The sequence below is a fragment of the Pteropus medius genome, unplaced genomic scaffold (assembly GCF_902729225.1).
Source record: "Pteropus medius unplaced genomic scaffold, Ma_sr-lr_union100, whole genome shotgun sequence".
Taxonomy (NCBI): Eukaryota; Metazoa; Chordata; class Mammalia; order Chiroptera; family Pteropodidae; genus Pteropus; species Pteropus medius.
The window spans coordinates 1,715,078-1,728,844 of NW_024352786.1; the positions used below are offsets into that span (position 1 = coordinate 1,715,078).

Sequence of the window (13,767 nt, forward strand, 5' to 3'; positions counted from 1 at the left end):
AAGGAACGAAGGAAGGAACGAAGGAAGGAACGAAGGAAGGAACGAAAGGAAAAGAAAGGAAGACAGAAGACAGGAAGAAAGGAAAGAAGAAAGGGAAGAAAATAGAAGATATCCTATGTGAACCCCAAAACTTAAAATATTTGCTACCTAACCTGTCACCAAAAAAGTTTGCCTGCTAACCCTTTTTCTCTACTAAGGTAGGCAAGTTCTGGTATTGTAATAACATTGACTGTAGGCCAGTACACAGTCCAAACTTTAATTATCTATTCTAATAGACTGTTAATACCATTCCAGGTACTTGAAATAACACATTAATTTCTGAATTCTATGTGAATACAACCATATTGATGGATTCAGTCAGATTCGGTCTTCTGTTTTGCCCTCCTTGGTGTAATTAACTCTTAAAATACATGCCATACATACTTTCCAGACTTATGCTGCTACATATTGGCAAAATCCTATAATAATTTCTATGTATGAAATAGTTTCTCTCAAATAATTTCTTTCAGTTATGGGATCTAACTCTAGGTATTGATCTTAGAGGCAGTCATTGAGGGTATGGATTCTGAGAAAAGTTGACATTACTTGTAAGGCAATTGCCTCAAGTGAAGTTCTTGAAAACTTTTTATTTTTTATTTTGTTTGCTTTAGTTTGTTTGTGTGCTTTTAAAGGAAATGCAGGTTGCCTTGGTAAAAAAAAAAAAAAAATTGCCAAGACATTTGAAAGTTTAAAGTTCTCAGCCTCACCTCTGTCCTAATCTTTCGCTCTCAAGTCATGTGATTCCATACTTTCCTAAGTGATGGTTTTACCTTAGTTTGAGAATCTTAGTTTGAGTTGGAGGGGTTTTGCCTGCTACTGGAGGTGTAGCTCTTAGTCATATGCATGCTCTCTAGGACAGTCAGAGAAGCCATTCTGCAACCCTCACCCCTAATCTCTGTAATCCCTGTTTGTCATCATATTAACTGAATTTCAGATACTTGATCTCCTAAATCTTTACCCTCCATTGACAATCTGTCCCAAATTATCACTGGTGCAAATCTGAGTCACTATGGTGCTTCTGCATGCCATAAATTGCCAGTGTACTATTTTCCCTTGGCAAGGGGGTTGCTTGTGTTCCCTACAATTATAAGAACGACCTACTTCCAAAATACACCTCATAGAGTCTGTTTCCTGTGGCCACTCTAGTACCTGTATTTATCAGGACTCTGGAAGAAAACATCCCACCATCAAAGATTTTTAACTGAAAAAAATTGAACAAAGAAGTTATTTATTAACTCAAGGAGGGATAGCAAATAGTCAAAGACTAATAGCAAGAATCCTTTACTATGCCTTTGAGGGAATGGGAGGGAAGACGGTTGCTAGAGCTGCGTGAAAACTGGAGTCATAGAAGAGAAGCCATATAAGGGCCATGAAAGAAAGCAGCTACTGCCAAAACTAGAAACAGGGTGAGCGGGGTGAATTCGAGAGCCAGTAAACCACCCTATCGTTTCTTTTTCTCACCTTCTGATGTTCTGATGGTGCTTTCTATTGGAGTGGGCATGAGAGCCTGGGTAATGTAATCCACAGTGGGTGAGTTGGTCTAGAGAGATTACGGAAAATATTCAAGTCCTAAGGAGATCATTCCTGAGTGTGAACTGGAGAAATGAGAAGCACTTGAGAGAGATACCGCTACCATACTTAATTGATTTTTACAATGTTTTTTTTATTTGGGGCTAGTCGAATTCTCTGAAATCAGAATTCATCTTAAAATTTGTGGTATATTATGATTTATTTGACCTAGTACTTTTTTCTTAGAGGAATATCAGGCAATGGGCTATCTTGTGGTCAGTGCTGTCTTAGATCCACTAATCTATAGAGTAATGGCAATAAAAGGCAGAAAAGGAGATGGACATTGCAGAAATTGAATACTTAATTCCACAAACTTGAATTAAGCATTTGAAACATATTAAAACCTCACAGATCTAAAATCCGTATTTGAAAGAAATAACTAAGTTAATTAACATATATATATATATATATATATATATATATATATATATATATATACACACACACACAGAGATTTCCTTTGATGAAAACGCTGAGAAATAGACATGAATACAGGTAGTTTATTTAGAGCATGAACTCATGAAGTGCGAGTGAGAAAATGAGGAATGTGAGATAAGAAAGAAAGAAAAGCCAATAATGTGTATAATAAGCAGAATAATGTGATGAACAATTATAATTTAATAGCAGTTATTACTGTCTAGAACAAACTTCAGGATTGTCCCACTGAAGATGATGAAGCTGAGTTATTTACACATTGATTTCCATCCTTCATTGACTGAAAGTTGCTCCCCCCAACCCCACCCAGCTCTCCATGCACTAAATTCCCAGCAACTTTGAGCTGTGAGGCAAGCACATAGGCCAAGGCAGTGCCCTCGGCTCCCGAGAAAGTCCTCAGGTAGCAAGCAGAGGTTGAAAATGTCATGCCTAACAACTGACCATCAAGCCATAACTGGTGGCTCAGGAAGATGTGAAATGTGCACAGCTCCAATACATAGATATATACAGAAAACACCTAGTACCTTTTGTCACTATGAATAAGTGAAATTAACCAACATTCCTGGAGGAGAAATGTGTATGTATGATTATATCAAGATTAATGTTCACATTTATCACTACCAAGTCCATTATGGCTACAAATCATTTCTTTATAATTTTCTGTTTTCTTCTGCACTTCTGTTACCAGTTAGAAAAATAGAATATTGAAAAGATGAATCATGAAATATTTCTTCATTATGCACAGTCAACATGGGTAAGAGATAAGACCTTATTCAAAAAGAAAAAAAATTTCCATTTGAAGCTGTGAATATGTAACAGGAAGGATTTTGATTTATGATCAGTCTCATTCTTTTGGCAATGTGTAACATAATCTGTTCTCAGTGCAAAAGCAGTTATTGATATCAATTATTGATACAAATTACCTTTAAGTTTAAGAACTTGTTATAGCATTGTTGCAAGATAAATAAGATCATTGTGGAATCTGAAAGAACATTTTATAGCAAATTTATAAAATTAAATGGCTCTATTTTGTTCCTACCATTGTATAATGCTGTCATTTACTTTATGTTGGTAGACTGGATATTTACATTGTAGATATACTTTCAGACCTTAATTGCATCTTCAATAGCAATTTCTCTCATTTTCATGAAGCTTTTTCAGGAATGACAATTTTGTGTTTTTATGTTTCAGGTTCATCATTTATTGTTTCATTTCACAGCCTATAAAAATTGGCCAAATTTAATAGCAATACTCCTCCTTAAATGAACAGCATAATGATTTACATTTGATGTAGTTCAAGTTTATAAAAGAAAGTACATTGCAAGGCAAGTAGGTTCCTCTTGAGAATTCATAGAAAACTATTGTTGGGTCTGCAGTTCAGATGTTACTCAAGGATGAGCTTGTATTTTCTAGGATAAGGACGAATAAAACCATGGCTATGAAAAGGACTTTTATTAACTTTTATATTTTGACTCAACACAGTTTCATACAAAAGGGTTAGAAGGCAGCAGAAATACCAATTACTATCTTCATGGCCCTGACAAGTTACCTAACTAATCTGAGGCTTAATGTGATTATCAGTAAAATAAGAACAAGGCCAACTTCATGCAGGTTTATGAATATTAAATAAAGTAATGCATGTTAAGTGCTTAACAACATACTGGGTACATGGAAAGTCTTAGTAAATAATAATTGAGAAAATGAACATTTCAAAGACAAAAATGTTTTAATCTATAGAAAAGGAAGGGATGACATTTAATGATAATCTTCAGGTTTTTGAAAACTGTCAAATAGAGATATTGACCGAGTATAAGTCAAATACAAATTTAAAAGGAAAACGCAATTGCAACATAAGAAAAAAATGGCCATAGCATATTGAGAAAGGCTACCTCATCTAATTTTCTTGAGTAGTTTTGGAAGATAGTTTGTGATTGTCACTAGAATTAATTTCCTATTGTCTTCCTATTGCAGTGTCATATCTAACTATATAATATGAGAGTATTCATTCTGTACTTTAATATACCCTCATGTCTTACTCTATAACCTTATTGATTTAAATTTTAGAGTCAATAAGGAAGTTTTATAAACTCACCATAAATAACAATACCCTTGGAGTGTGTCATATAATCTATTTCCTCTTTTTCCTTGAGAAGAAACCAGATTCCCAGTAAGCTGTCACATACTTTGCATACTTAAGATTAATTTATAGGCTGCTTAATATTGACTAATCTAGCTCTTATCACTACAAAGAATATATTTTGATGTTTTAAATAGTATTATATTGTTCTTTGCTGTTAGAGGTTAAAAGTACAGACTATAGGGTCAGACTGCCTGCATTGGAATCCTAATTCCAAAACCAATTTCATTTTCCCATCTGTGAAGTGGGAATAATATTAGTACCTTAATGGGGTATTTTTGAGAATTAAGTGAATAACATATGTAAAACACTAGGAGTCCTAGTTTATTTTAAGTACTCGATAATTTATTATTAGTTTTATGTTTACCACAGTTATTTTGTAACTATACAAGTTACTCTTGCTAGTCATAAAGAAACGCTTCCTCTACTGTTCATCAAACATGAAAATACTGAATTATAACACTAGGTTTATCTTTGTTCAACAAGTATTTAGAATTCTGTCTGGGTGAGCCACTACATGGGGAATAACAACTATACTGATGATTCATACATTGCTGGTATATGATTCCCATATGTTTTCTGCCAGATGTTTGTTTTCTCGTTCTGTATGTAAATATATTTTTAAATTTTTGTTAAATATCTGTTCAAGCGACAGCATTAAGAATTGTATAGGAATCTATGAATTGAAAGAGAAAACTTCTGTCCTTAGAGATAATATTTATATCGTGAAAAAACCTGGTAGTTTTGGTGACTCAGATTTTTTCATCAGTACTAGTTCTAGAGAGCGGGAGATAAGTTTAGGATTAGTACTGCCCCACCTGATTTCATCAGAGATTCTGATTTCATCAGAATCAACTTTTTAGTTTATGACATGAAATAATATCTGCTTTATTTGTTTTTTTTTCTATTAAATTTATTATTTTAAAAAGTTTTATTTTGTTGGTTTTCTGGACATGAAAATTTCTGTAATCTATCTTTATATACCCATCTTTACCTGGAAGGAAGATCTTAAAGTTCTCCCATGTATATTCTCTCGTTTCTCCTCAGATTAGCCCGATTCATTAGGTAGGTCTTATTTTTTTTAAACCTTCATTTGGTGTGAGAAACAATGGCTCAAAGGAGTTAAATATCATAATCTAGGTAAAATTGTGGTTACTAGGAGAGCCATGCCTGGTAGCCCAATGCCCCTAACCCACAGAATATTCTTTCCATTCTATCACTAGGCCTTTCACTTCCTAGATTCACATTTGTACAGTGAGTACATTGTAGACTTGCACAAAGCATGAACCATGTTGAATGTGAAGGATTTGTTTAATCTCATGTGATGGGGACAATGTGAATTATATTATTAGTCTCTCATATATGCAAATATATTCTAAGGAGTACATTCAACTTTCTGAGAAATAATATCACCCCTGTTAACATTTAAAATTTAAGAAAATTAATATATTATTTTCTCTTTTTCCAGAAAACCCAAAAGACATCATAATGCTATTTGAAGAAGATGCTGAGGAATGGGCTCTGTACTTGAGGAAAGTTTTTTTACATGTCGTGAAAAGGGAAGCAATCCTGTTGTATCGCTTGGAGAATTACTCTCTTCGGGATTTGGAGTTGCTGAGTTTAAATTCCTACACGTGTAAACTTTTGATATTATCAAATAGCCTGCTTAAAGACCTAACTCCAAAGAAATGTCTGTTTCTGGAAAAGATACTTCATTCACCAGAAAGTGTGGTTACCCTGCTGTGTGGGGTGGAGAGTTCAGATCAGCTCTACAAACTATTAAATATCTCCGGAGGCGGATGGGAGATCTCAGCCGAGCAGGGGCCTGAAGACTACATCTCTGTAGTCGAGAGCATCATATTCGGAGGTAGTGTTGCCAAATCTTCTTTATCTGTTTATATGTGTTTTTGTTTATTTTTATAATTAAAAAATCACAAGTTTTTTTTGAACCAATAACTAGTTGATGTTAGAACAAAAGAAAAATGAAACCCAACTTTATTTAACAGTGCATTACCCTTTTCTCAGAATGCATGAAGGTTTTAATTTTCAGCTATATTCCAGTAGAGGCTTATCGGTTGTTCTAAAAATGATTATATATACATTCTTTAGGGCAGCCTATATGAGACCATATTTGGTAGAACAAAAATGGTATGCTATGCTGCCATATGTCAGTTTTGTTCTGGAAGCAGTTTTCTTATTTAACCGGGGAGGCTTGAGTTAATATTATCTGTATACTGTTGTTACCTCTCAGTAGCAGTTCAAGGTTTGAAGGTCTGAGTTAGAATTATAGAGCTTTTATTGTGTTGATAATTGTGTGATATCTATTACTATGGTATGAAATGCTGTTATTTTTACTAATTTTAAATAACAAATTTAGTTGCAATCACATAGCCATTATGTTAAAGAGCAGAACATAAGGTATCTTTTATTAATTAATAACAGTTCCATGTAATAGTCAAAACTCTTAAACTTACTAACATTAAAGCTCCTCCTTTTCCCAGTTCTCTTCTGCTTCAGGCTTGGTACAGGAGGGGTAATGTCGTCAGCTTCTTCTCTGGTTTTCCCAACCTGCATTTTGACTTTAACTTCCAATGTCTCCACTATGATTTGCCCTCCTACAGGAAAGAAGTGGGGTTCTTATTTTCTGCTGGTCGTATCACATATTAAATGTTGGTTCTTTTCCTTGGAGTATTTTTCCAGGTTCTTTGGTGATCCTCTCATTCACCAATGATGTCCTACCTGCTGTTCTTTAATGAAACAAATGCTTCCTCTCCTTTAAGTATCTAGTTGTGGTGGTTCACCCCATGTAATTCTTACTGTTGCTTTCTGTGGCTCCCTCATATGTCTCTTTTGATCAAAGTCACTCTGAGATGTCTCCTGACTGGCTCTTTCTCTCACTTGGTCTAATCCATCTATAAAACCATTCATTTGCCTTTTGCCCTGACAAACTCTACACATGCAAGCCATTCCCAGTGTAGCGACAGCTATCCTGCCTTCAGCAGCAATACAGTCACAGCCTCTTAGCCATTTCCAAACATAGATCTAGCATGAGTTTTGGTGTTCTATAAATCCAGGGAACATATGTCAATCCCAAATGGTTTGCTGGGAGCCCTTGTCACTATGCTTGAGGATGGTGATATCCCTTAGACTTCCAAATGGGGAAATGGTGAGACTCACAATACATCAACAACTCTCTTTAAAAAAGCCTTCTCCTCTTTTCCAGCATTCCAATCTCTTCAAATTCAATACATTTCAAGCCTTGTTTTAGTTGTTCATTGTTACCTAACAAGTTACCCTAAAATGTAGCAACTTAAAACAACAAACAATGGTTCTATCATAGTTTCCTGGGTTGACGAATCTAGGAATGGCTTAGCTGGAAGATTCTGGATCAGGGTATCTCATGAGGTTGCAGTCAAGCTGTCCAGAGCTACAATCGTTTGCAAGGCTCCAATGTCCATTGGGGGAGGATTTGCTTCAAGCAGGAGCTTACGCTGTCAGCAAGTTTGTTGTCGTTTTTTAAATCATCTCTTCGTTGGATAAGTCACCACAGATAGATTCCTGAGGAAGAGCTCTTGGAAGAAATGTTTCTAAAATCTTGCATGTTCAAAAGTGTTTGTCTCTTGCCTTATGCTTGAAGTAGTTTGGCTGAGGACCATGTTGTTCTTCATTCTTCTAGCATTGGAGAATTTAGGAAATTCTCATTTGCCTGGCTGACTTAAGGATTCTTCATTTACAATTGAAGCCTAGTGACTTTACTAGACTATTTTTCCTTGTGCTGACTGTTCTGGACTATTTTGCCCAGGGACTTGATTATTTTTTTGTATTTGTTATTTTACCCCCAAGACGTACAAGTCTTATTTTATTGCAGGAACAATTTTTTGACTTATATCTTTAAATATTTGCTCTATCTTATTATTATGGTTTCTTTTTTCAGGGATTCCTTTTATGTGTAGATTGGATTAATTTTATCTGCGATGCACTCAACAATTCCTCTCTAATTCTTTTTGATTCTTTATTAATATCATTTACTTAGTTTGTATTTATCACTTTAATCTTTGCCACCTTCTTAGGCTTTTAGTATTCTCTTTTCCCCTGTATTACTTCCAATTTCTTCTTGATTTTTATGGTGCTTTTATTGTTTTCAATTATATCATTCAGTTGAGCATTGAAAGTTTACAATTTATCTCTTGTTCTTCTCTTGCTAACTTCTCTTGATATCTTGCATTTCTGTACTACAGATTTGCTTCAGAGAGGTGGTTGATAATCATTACATTTTAAAAATTCATAATGAAATGTTTGATCACAATTTTTTACTTCTTTGATGGCAATATATTTTTAGTGTACATTCTCGATATGTGTACATTTCTCTTTCTCTTATAATATCTTTATATAGATTCTGTGCTGATCCAGTTTTTCTTTTGGACTACTAAACAAAGTAAGTTTTTCTTAGTCTAGCCAATGGAGATACACAATGTGGTTTTTGTTATTTTGTTTTGTTATTTTTTCCCACAATGAGACTTTACTTCTCTGTTTCCACAAATATAAATTGCTTTCTACAAATACATCTTTTCTGCATAGTTCCTCATTTAGCCTCACTTTCTCTGCTTTTTGGAACTAAACTTCTTCTGCAGATGCCTCTACCTGAAACTGTTGCATCATGTCTACAGTATAATAAGCCATAGCCCCTAACCTTAGAGGGAGGTTTGTTTTTAGCTCTTTTTGAAATCTGTAGTATCTCGATTACTTCTTTAAGGTTTCTTTTCTCTGTTTCTTCCTGCATACTCTTTTGCTCAATATTTACTGGTTTTGGAACCATTCCATTGATGTGGAGGTCTAGGATTTCACTATTCCCTATTTTCGATAAATAGGGCATTTGCATAATTGTTTATATGCTTTGGAGTGATTTCCAGGAATAAAAAGGGGAAATATTGACTCTACATTACAATTTTCAAACTGGCAGTCCTCGAGTTTCTTGTTTTCTCTCTCTTTCTCATATCCTCCAAGTAAATTAAGGTCTTTTTCTTTCTTTTTTTTTTTTGGTTGAAAAGGAAAAATGTTACTATTAGAAATAATGAAAAAATATACAGTAAAATACACATAAAGCACAAGTAATTGTTTGATAAGTTTCTTCACTGAGACAGAGGGGCAGTTTAAATTGGTGGCAAAATTTTGAGTGGTTCTCCAAACCCAGCATTTTTGTTTCTGTGAAGAACTCAAGTTGTTTTGGCCACTTAAATTTGATGTAACTATTATGTAAAAATATTGAAGAAAAACTTTTTGTCATTTTGGTTACTTTGTTTTATAATGAGTACCTTTTGGTGGATATGTCAGTGGTTGTCTTCTGTATCTTTAAATTATATACTTTTTGATATTTGATAGGAAAAAAGATTACACTTTATGGAAAATATAGGATTATTTTGAAGAGATTGTTAGCTTTCGTCTTCCCACATTCAAGTTTTAGACTCTGATTTCTTAGAGTAATTCAGATGCACCTACCAAATAGCAAATATAATAATGTGTGTGGGAAAACATATTCAAAGGTAATAAATTTGTCTGAACTACAAGCATACAATCAGAATGTATATCTTTAAACAATTTGCAAAGCATGCATAAAATAACTTTTATGTATGGGTTGTTTTCCTTCCCAAAAGCAGTACTAGTTGCTACAGTCTATGCAATAAAAATTTTCTTTGAATAAACAACTTACATGGTATGCTAAATTATTTCATTTCATATTGCTATTTGTGTTGAATACATAAACGCTAGTTTTCAAAAAATAGGTAAAATAGAACAAAATATGTGGAATTTAATTTTCACTCTTTTTGCTACCACCCCTCTCGTAGAGAAATTATACAAAGAAGAAATGAAACTTATTATTCAGAAACATGAGATGATAAAGAGAATAATAAAAATGCCAGGGAAGTCATAGAAATAATTAAATGTTCTAATATAGTCACATAAGAAAGAAAAATCAGGAAATTTTATGAAACTTAATGAAAGAGAAAGATATTTTATCATTAATCAAAGTTCTAGAGAAAAGTTTTTAATATTAAAAAGGATAAAAAAACAGTACTTCAGATTTAATCTGATATTTTTTTTTGTTTTCGAGTATTTTATTTCCTATTAGGGACTTTAAAAAGCTAAAATTTCTGTCTCCTTAATTTCCAAATTAATAGTAATACAAACCTATACACGTTTTCTGCATTCCTGTGTGCGTCATAACCATTTAGATTATATTTATTCCTTTGTCTTCTATTTCTTTCTTTATTTTGAATCTTTAGCTCATTTTCTCCTAGTTTTTCCAAATATATTGTTTCATACAGCATTGTTTATATTTAATAGAAATAATCTGATCTCAAATTCATATAAAAACAACTAATATTTCTGAGTGTTACCACTGTGTACTTTGTTGTTTATAAATTCTCTCCTTAAAAATAAAGTTTACCAGTTTCTGTGATCAGGGCACATCTGCTGGATCTCCTTCCTCCTTTGTTCTCTGTTCTTTATTCATATATTCTTTGCCTTTGTACCCTTTCAGACACTCTGGTTTGCTTTCAACAGTTGAATCAACCCTCTCCAAGCTTTATTGTATTTTCATATTTATGTGAAAGTATAACATTAATATTTTATATTTCAGTTTCATATTTTTCTATTTTCTTCATTTTCAAATTGTTGATGTAATTATGATAGGAAGCTGCTAATTCTTTCACAATCTTAACATTTTAATTTTGTTTTCATATTACCAAACCAAGGATTTCAAATGTTTAGCTTCACTAAGCATAAAAGAAGAAGCCTAAAATAAAGAATAGCAAGGTAACAGTATATTTTGGGGAAAACGAAACATCAGAAACAAATGATAAAGAAGTATTTGTTTTCCTTTCCTTCCATCTGAGCTATTTACTGCTGTAAGAGCTCTGGGTCATGATGAGGTCTTATGGCCTTTCAAATGAAGTCCATCCTTTTTTGCGTGGTCTTTCAGCTCTTTGAAGGTATGGCTCCAGAACAGGTGTCATTTCTGTCTTTAGTGTAGGCACATGCTGTGTACTAAGGGCTGCCTCAGCACCCACTGAACATACAGTCTACCATTTTTGCCTTCATACCATTGTTCTAATGCTGTCCTCTTTATTGGGGTACCCATCAAAATCCTCGTTATCCTTCAAGGTCACCTGAAAAGCTGCTTTCTCAATGAATTCATTTCAGATCTTTTCTTCTTGAAAAATACTTTACTCATCTCTGATTCTATAAAATATTTATTATTGTTTACTCATGACTCTCATTACCTTCTTTGTAATTATTTTTGACAATTCTTTTTCTTCTCTCTATTGCTTTTTCTTTTAAAGAATGTGATGGTGGTAACTTTCTTCCTAAAACATTTCAGCTTTATAAACATTCGAAAAATAACAGAAGAGTACAAAGTGTGTTTTTAAGTGAAGGTTTATAAATGTTTTTTTGATTCAGTTGGGCTTTTCACTTTGTTAATGATGAAAAATTTACTGTGATGTTCTTGTCAAGAATATATAAGCTTAATCTAATCATGAGGGAATATCAGACAAACCTAAACTAAAGGAGATTCCACAAAATGTTTTTTGTACTCTTCAGAAATATTAAGGTCAAGAAACTAAAGAAAAGGATGTTATTATTCTAGATTAAAGGAATCTAAAGTTATACAAAACTATGTACAATATATATAATCTTGAATTGGATACCAGACTAGGAAATACTTCTTATAGTTAATAATTTTAATAAACAGAAGCTCTTGATATACATATACATATGCACACACATACACACATATATCACTATTTTTCTTTTAGTTTACTGTTTATATATCCTGTCTAAGAAATCTTTGTCTTTCTTAGGTCATAAATATATCTTCTAAAATTTGAAACTTTTGACTTTCTCATTAAGTATGACATCCATCTGGAATTAATTCTGTGTGCAATGTGAGTTTGGACTCCAGATTACTTTTTCCATTGTGAATGAACTGTTATTTGAAGGTTTCAGTTGAATATATTTAAGAGTTTTGGAACCATTCAGGTTTCTAGTTGAATCATTTTTGTTTTTTTTCCTAGGAATTTGCTAATTTCAATTGGTTTCAAATTTATTGTTATAAAATTTTTTACATTTCTTTATTATGTCTGCTGTATATGAAATTTTGTGCTTTTTTATTTCTAAGATCATTTATTTGTGTCTCTGTTTTAATACCAATTAATCTTTCCAGAAATTTATCAATTTAATTTGTCCTTTCGAAGTATAACCTTTGGAATTAAAAAAAAATATTTTCTATAATATAATTTTCATTTTTATTTATTTTTGTATTACATTTAATACAAATTTAATTCCTTTTATTTCTTTGCATTTTTAAAAAGCATAGGACTTGGATATGTATCTTTTATTCTACCTTTTTACAGTAAACATTTAAGGCTATAATTTCTAAGTACTTCATCTATACTCAAGAAGTTCTTACAACTTTTTTCATTATTATTCAGTTCCACATATTTTCTAATTTCATTTTGATTTCTTCTTTAGAAATATTATAAATAAACCAAAGTGTGAGCTTTTATTTATCTTTTTGTCATTAATTTCTAAGTTTTGTTGTATGGTCAGAGAATATGGTCTATATTATTCAGGCAGTTCGAAATTTATTGAGTTCTACTCAATAAATATTCCATGTGTGCTTGGAAAAAAACCACTTATCTCCATATTTGGTATGTGTTGTTATTTAGGGCCATTAGATCAAGCTTGTTATGTATATGGTATATCTTTTTACATTCTTTTATTTGGAATTATCATTATGTATTTTCTCTATCTTTATATATTAGACGTATATTTATAAATGGTATATAGCTAGACTTTAAAAATTCAGTCTTAACATCTTAGTCTTTTAATGTATAATTTAATTAATACTTATTGATTATAATACCTGATGCATATGAATTCAATTCTACCATCTTATTTATTGCTTCTTCTTTTGTTTCTTTTTTTTTTAATGTTTCTTTTTTCTTTAAATTTTTTTTGCCTCCTTTTGGATTGAGTTCCTCCCCATTCCAGTTGCTTGCAACTTTATACTTTCAGTGATATCCTAGAAATTTTAAAATGTATACTTAACTGAGACATTAAATTACTATCATCAATAATCTTTAATTATTAATCACATTTAATTATCTTTCCTTTCTTCTAAAAAAATACATATAAAGACCTTTTGTAATGCTTTTATTCTAGTCATCTTTTTCAGTTTTACAGGATAATTATTCTATTATTCTATCTTAGGTTTTTCCATGTTTTTGATATTTAGAGAATCAGTATTTAGCTTAAATCACATATTGACAATATTCTTTATATGCCATTCTTTCTTACACTTCAACTCTCTTCCTGAGATCATTTTCTTTTTCCATAAAATATATCTTTAAAAATTCATTTTAATGAGCTCTTTTGGTAATAAACTATATCAGTTTCTATTTGTGCAAAAGTATCATTATTTGCATCATTACTGAGGATAGGTTCACTGGATAATATAAAAGTTCAGTTATTTTCTCTCAGTCCTTGAAAATATTATTCTACTGTCTTCTCATGTCCATGTTGCTGTT

The 13,767-nt window shown here is 32.2% G+C and overlaps 1 protein-coding gene across 1 annotated transcript in view; it reads left to right on the forward strand.

Moving 5' to 3' along the window:
- BANK1 (B cell scaffold protein with ankyrin repeats 1) overlaps positions 1-13,767 on the forward strand; it is a 267,758-nt gene that overhangs the window by 26,732 nt on the left and 227,259 nt on the right. The window contains exon 2 of the mRNA XM_039848882.1: positions 5,649-6,047. Coding sequence (XP_039704816.1) covers positions 5,649-6,047 — 399 coding nt within the window. The remainder of the gene's footprint in view (positions 1-5,648; positions 6,048-13,767) is intronic.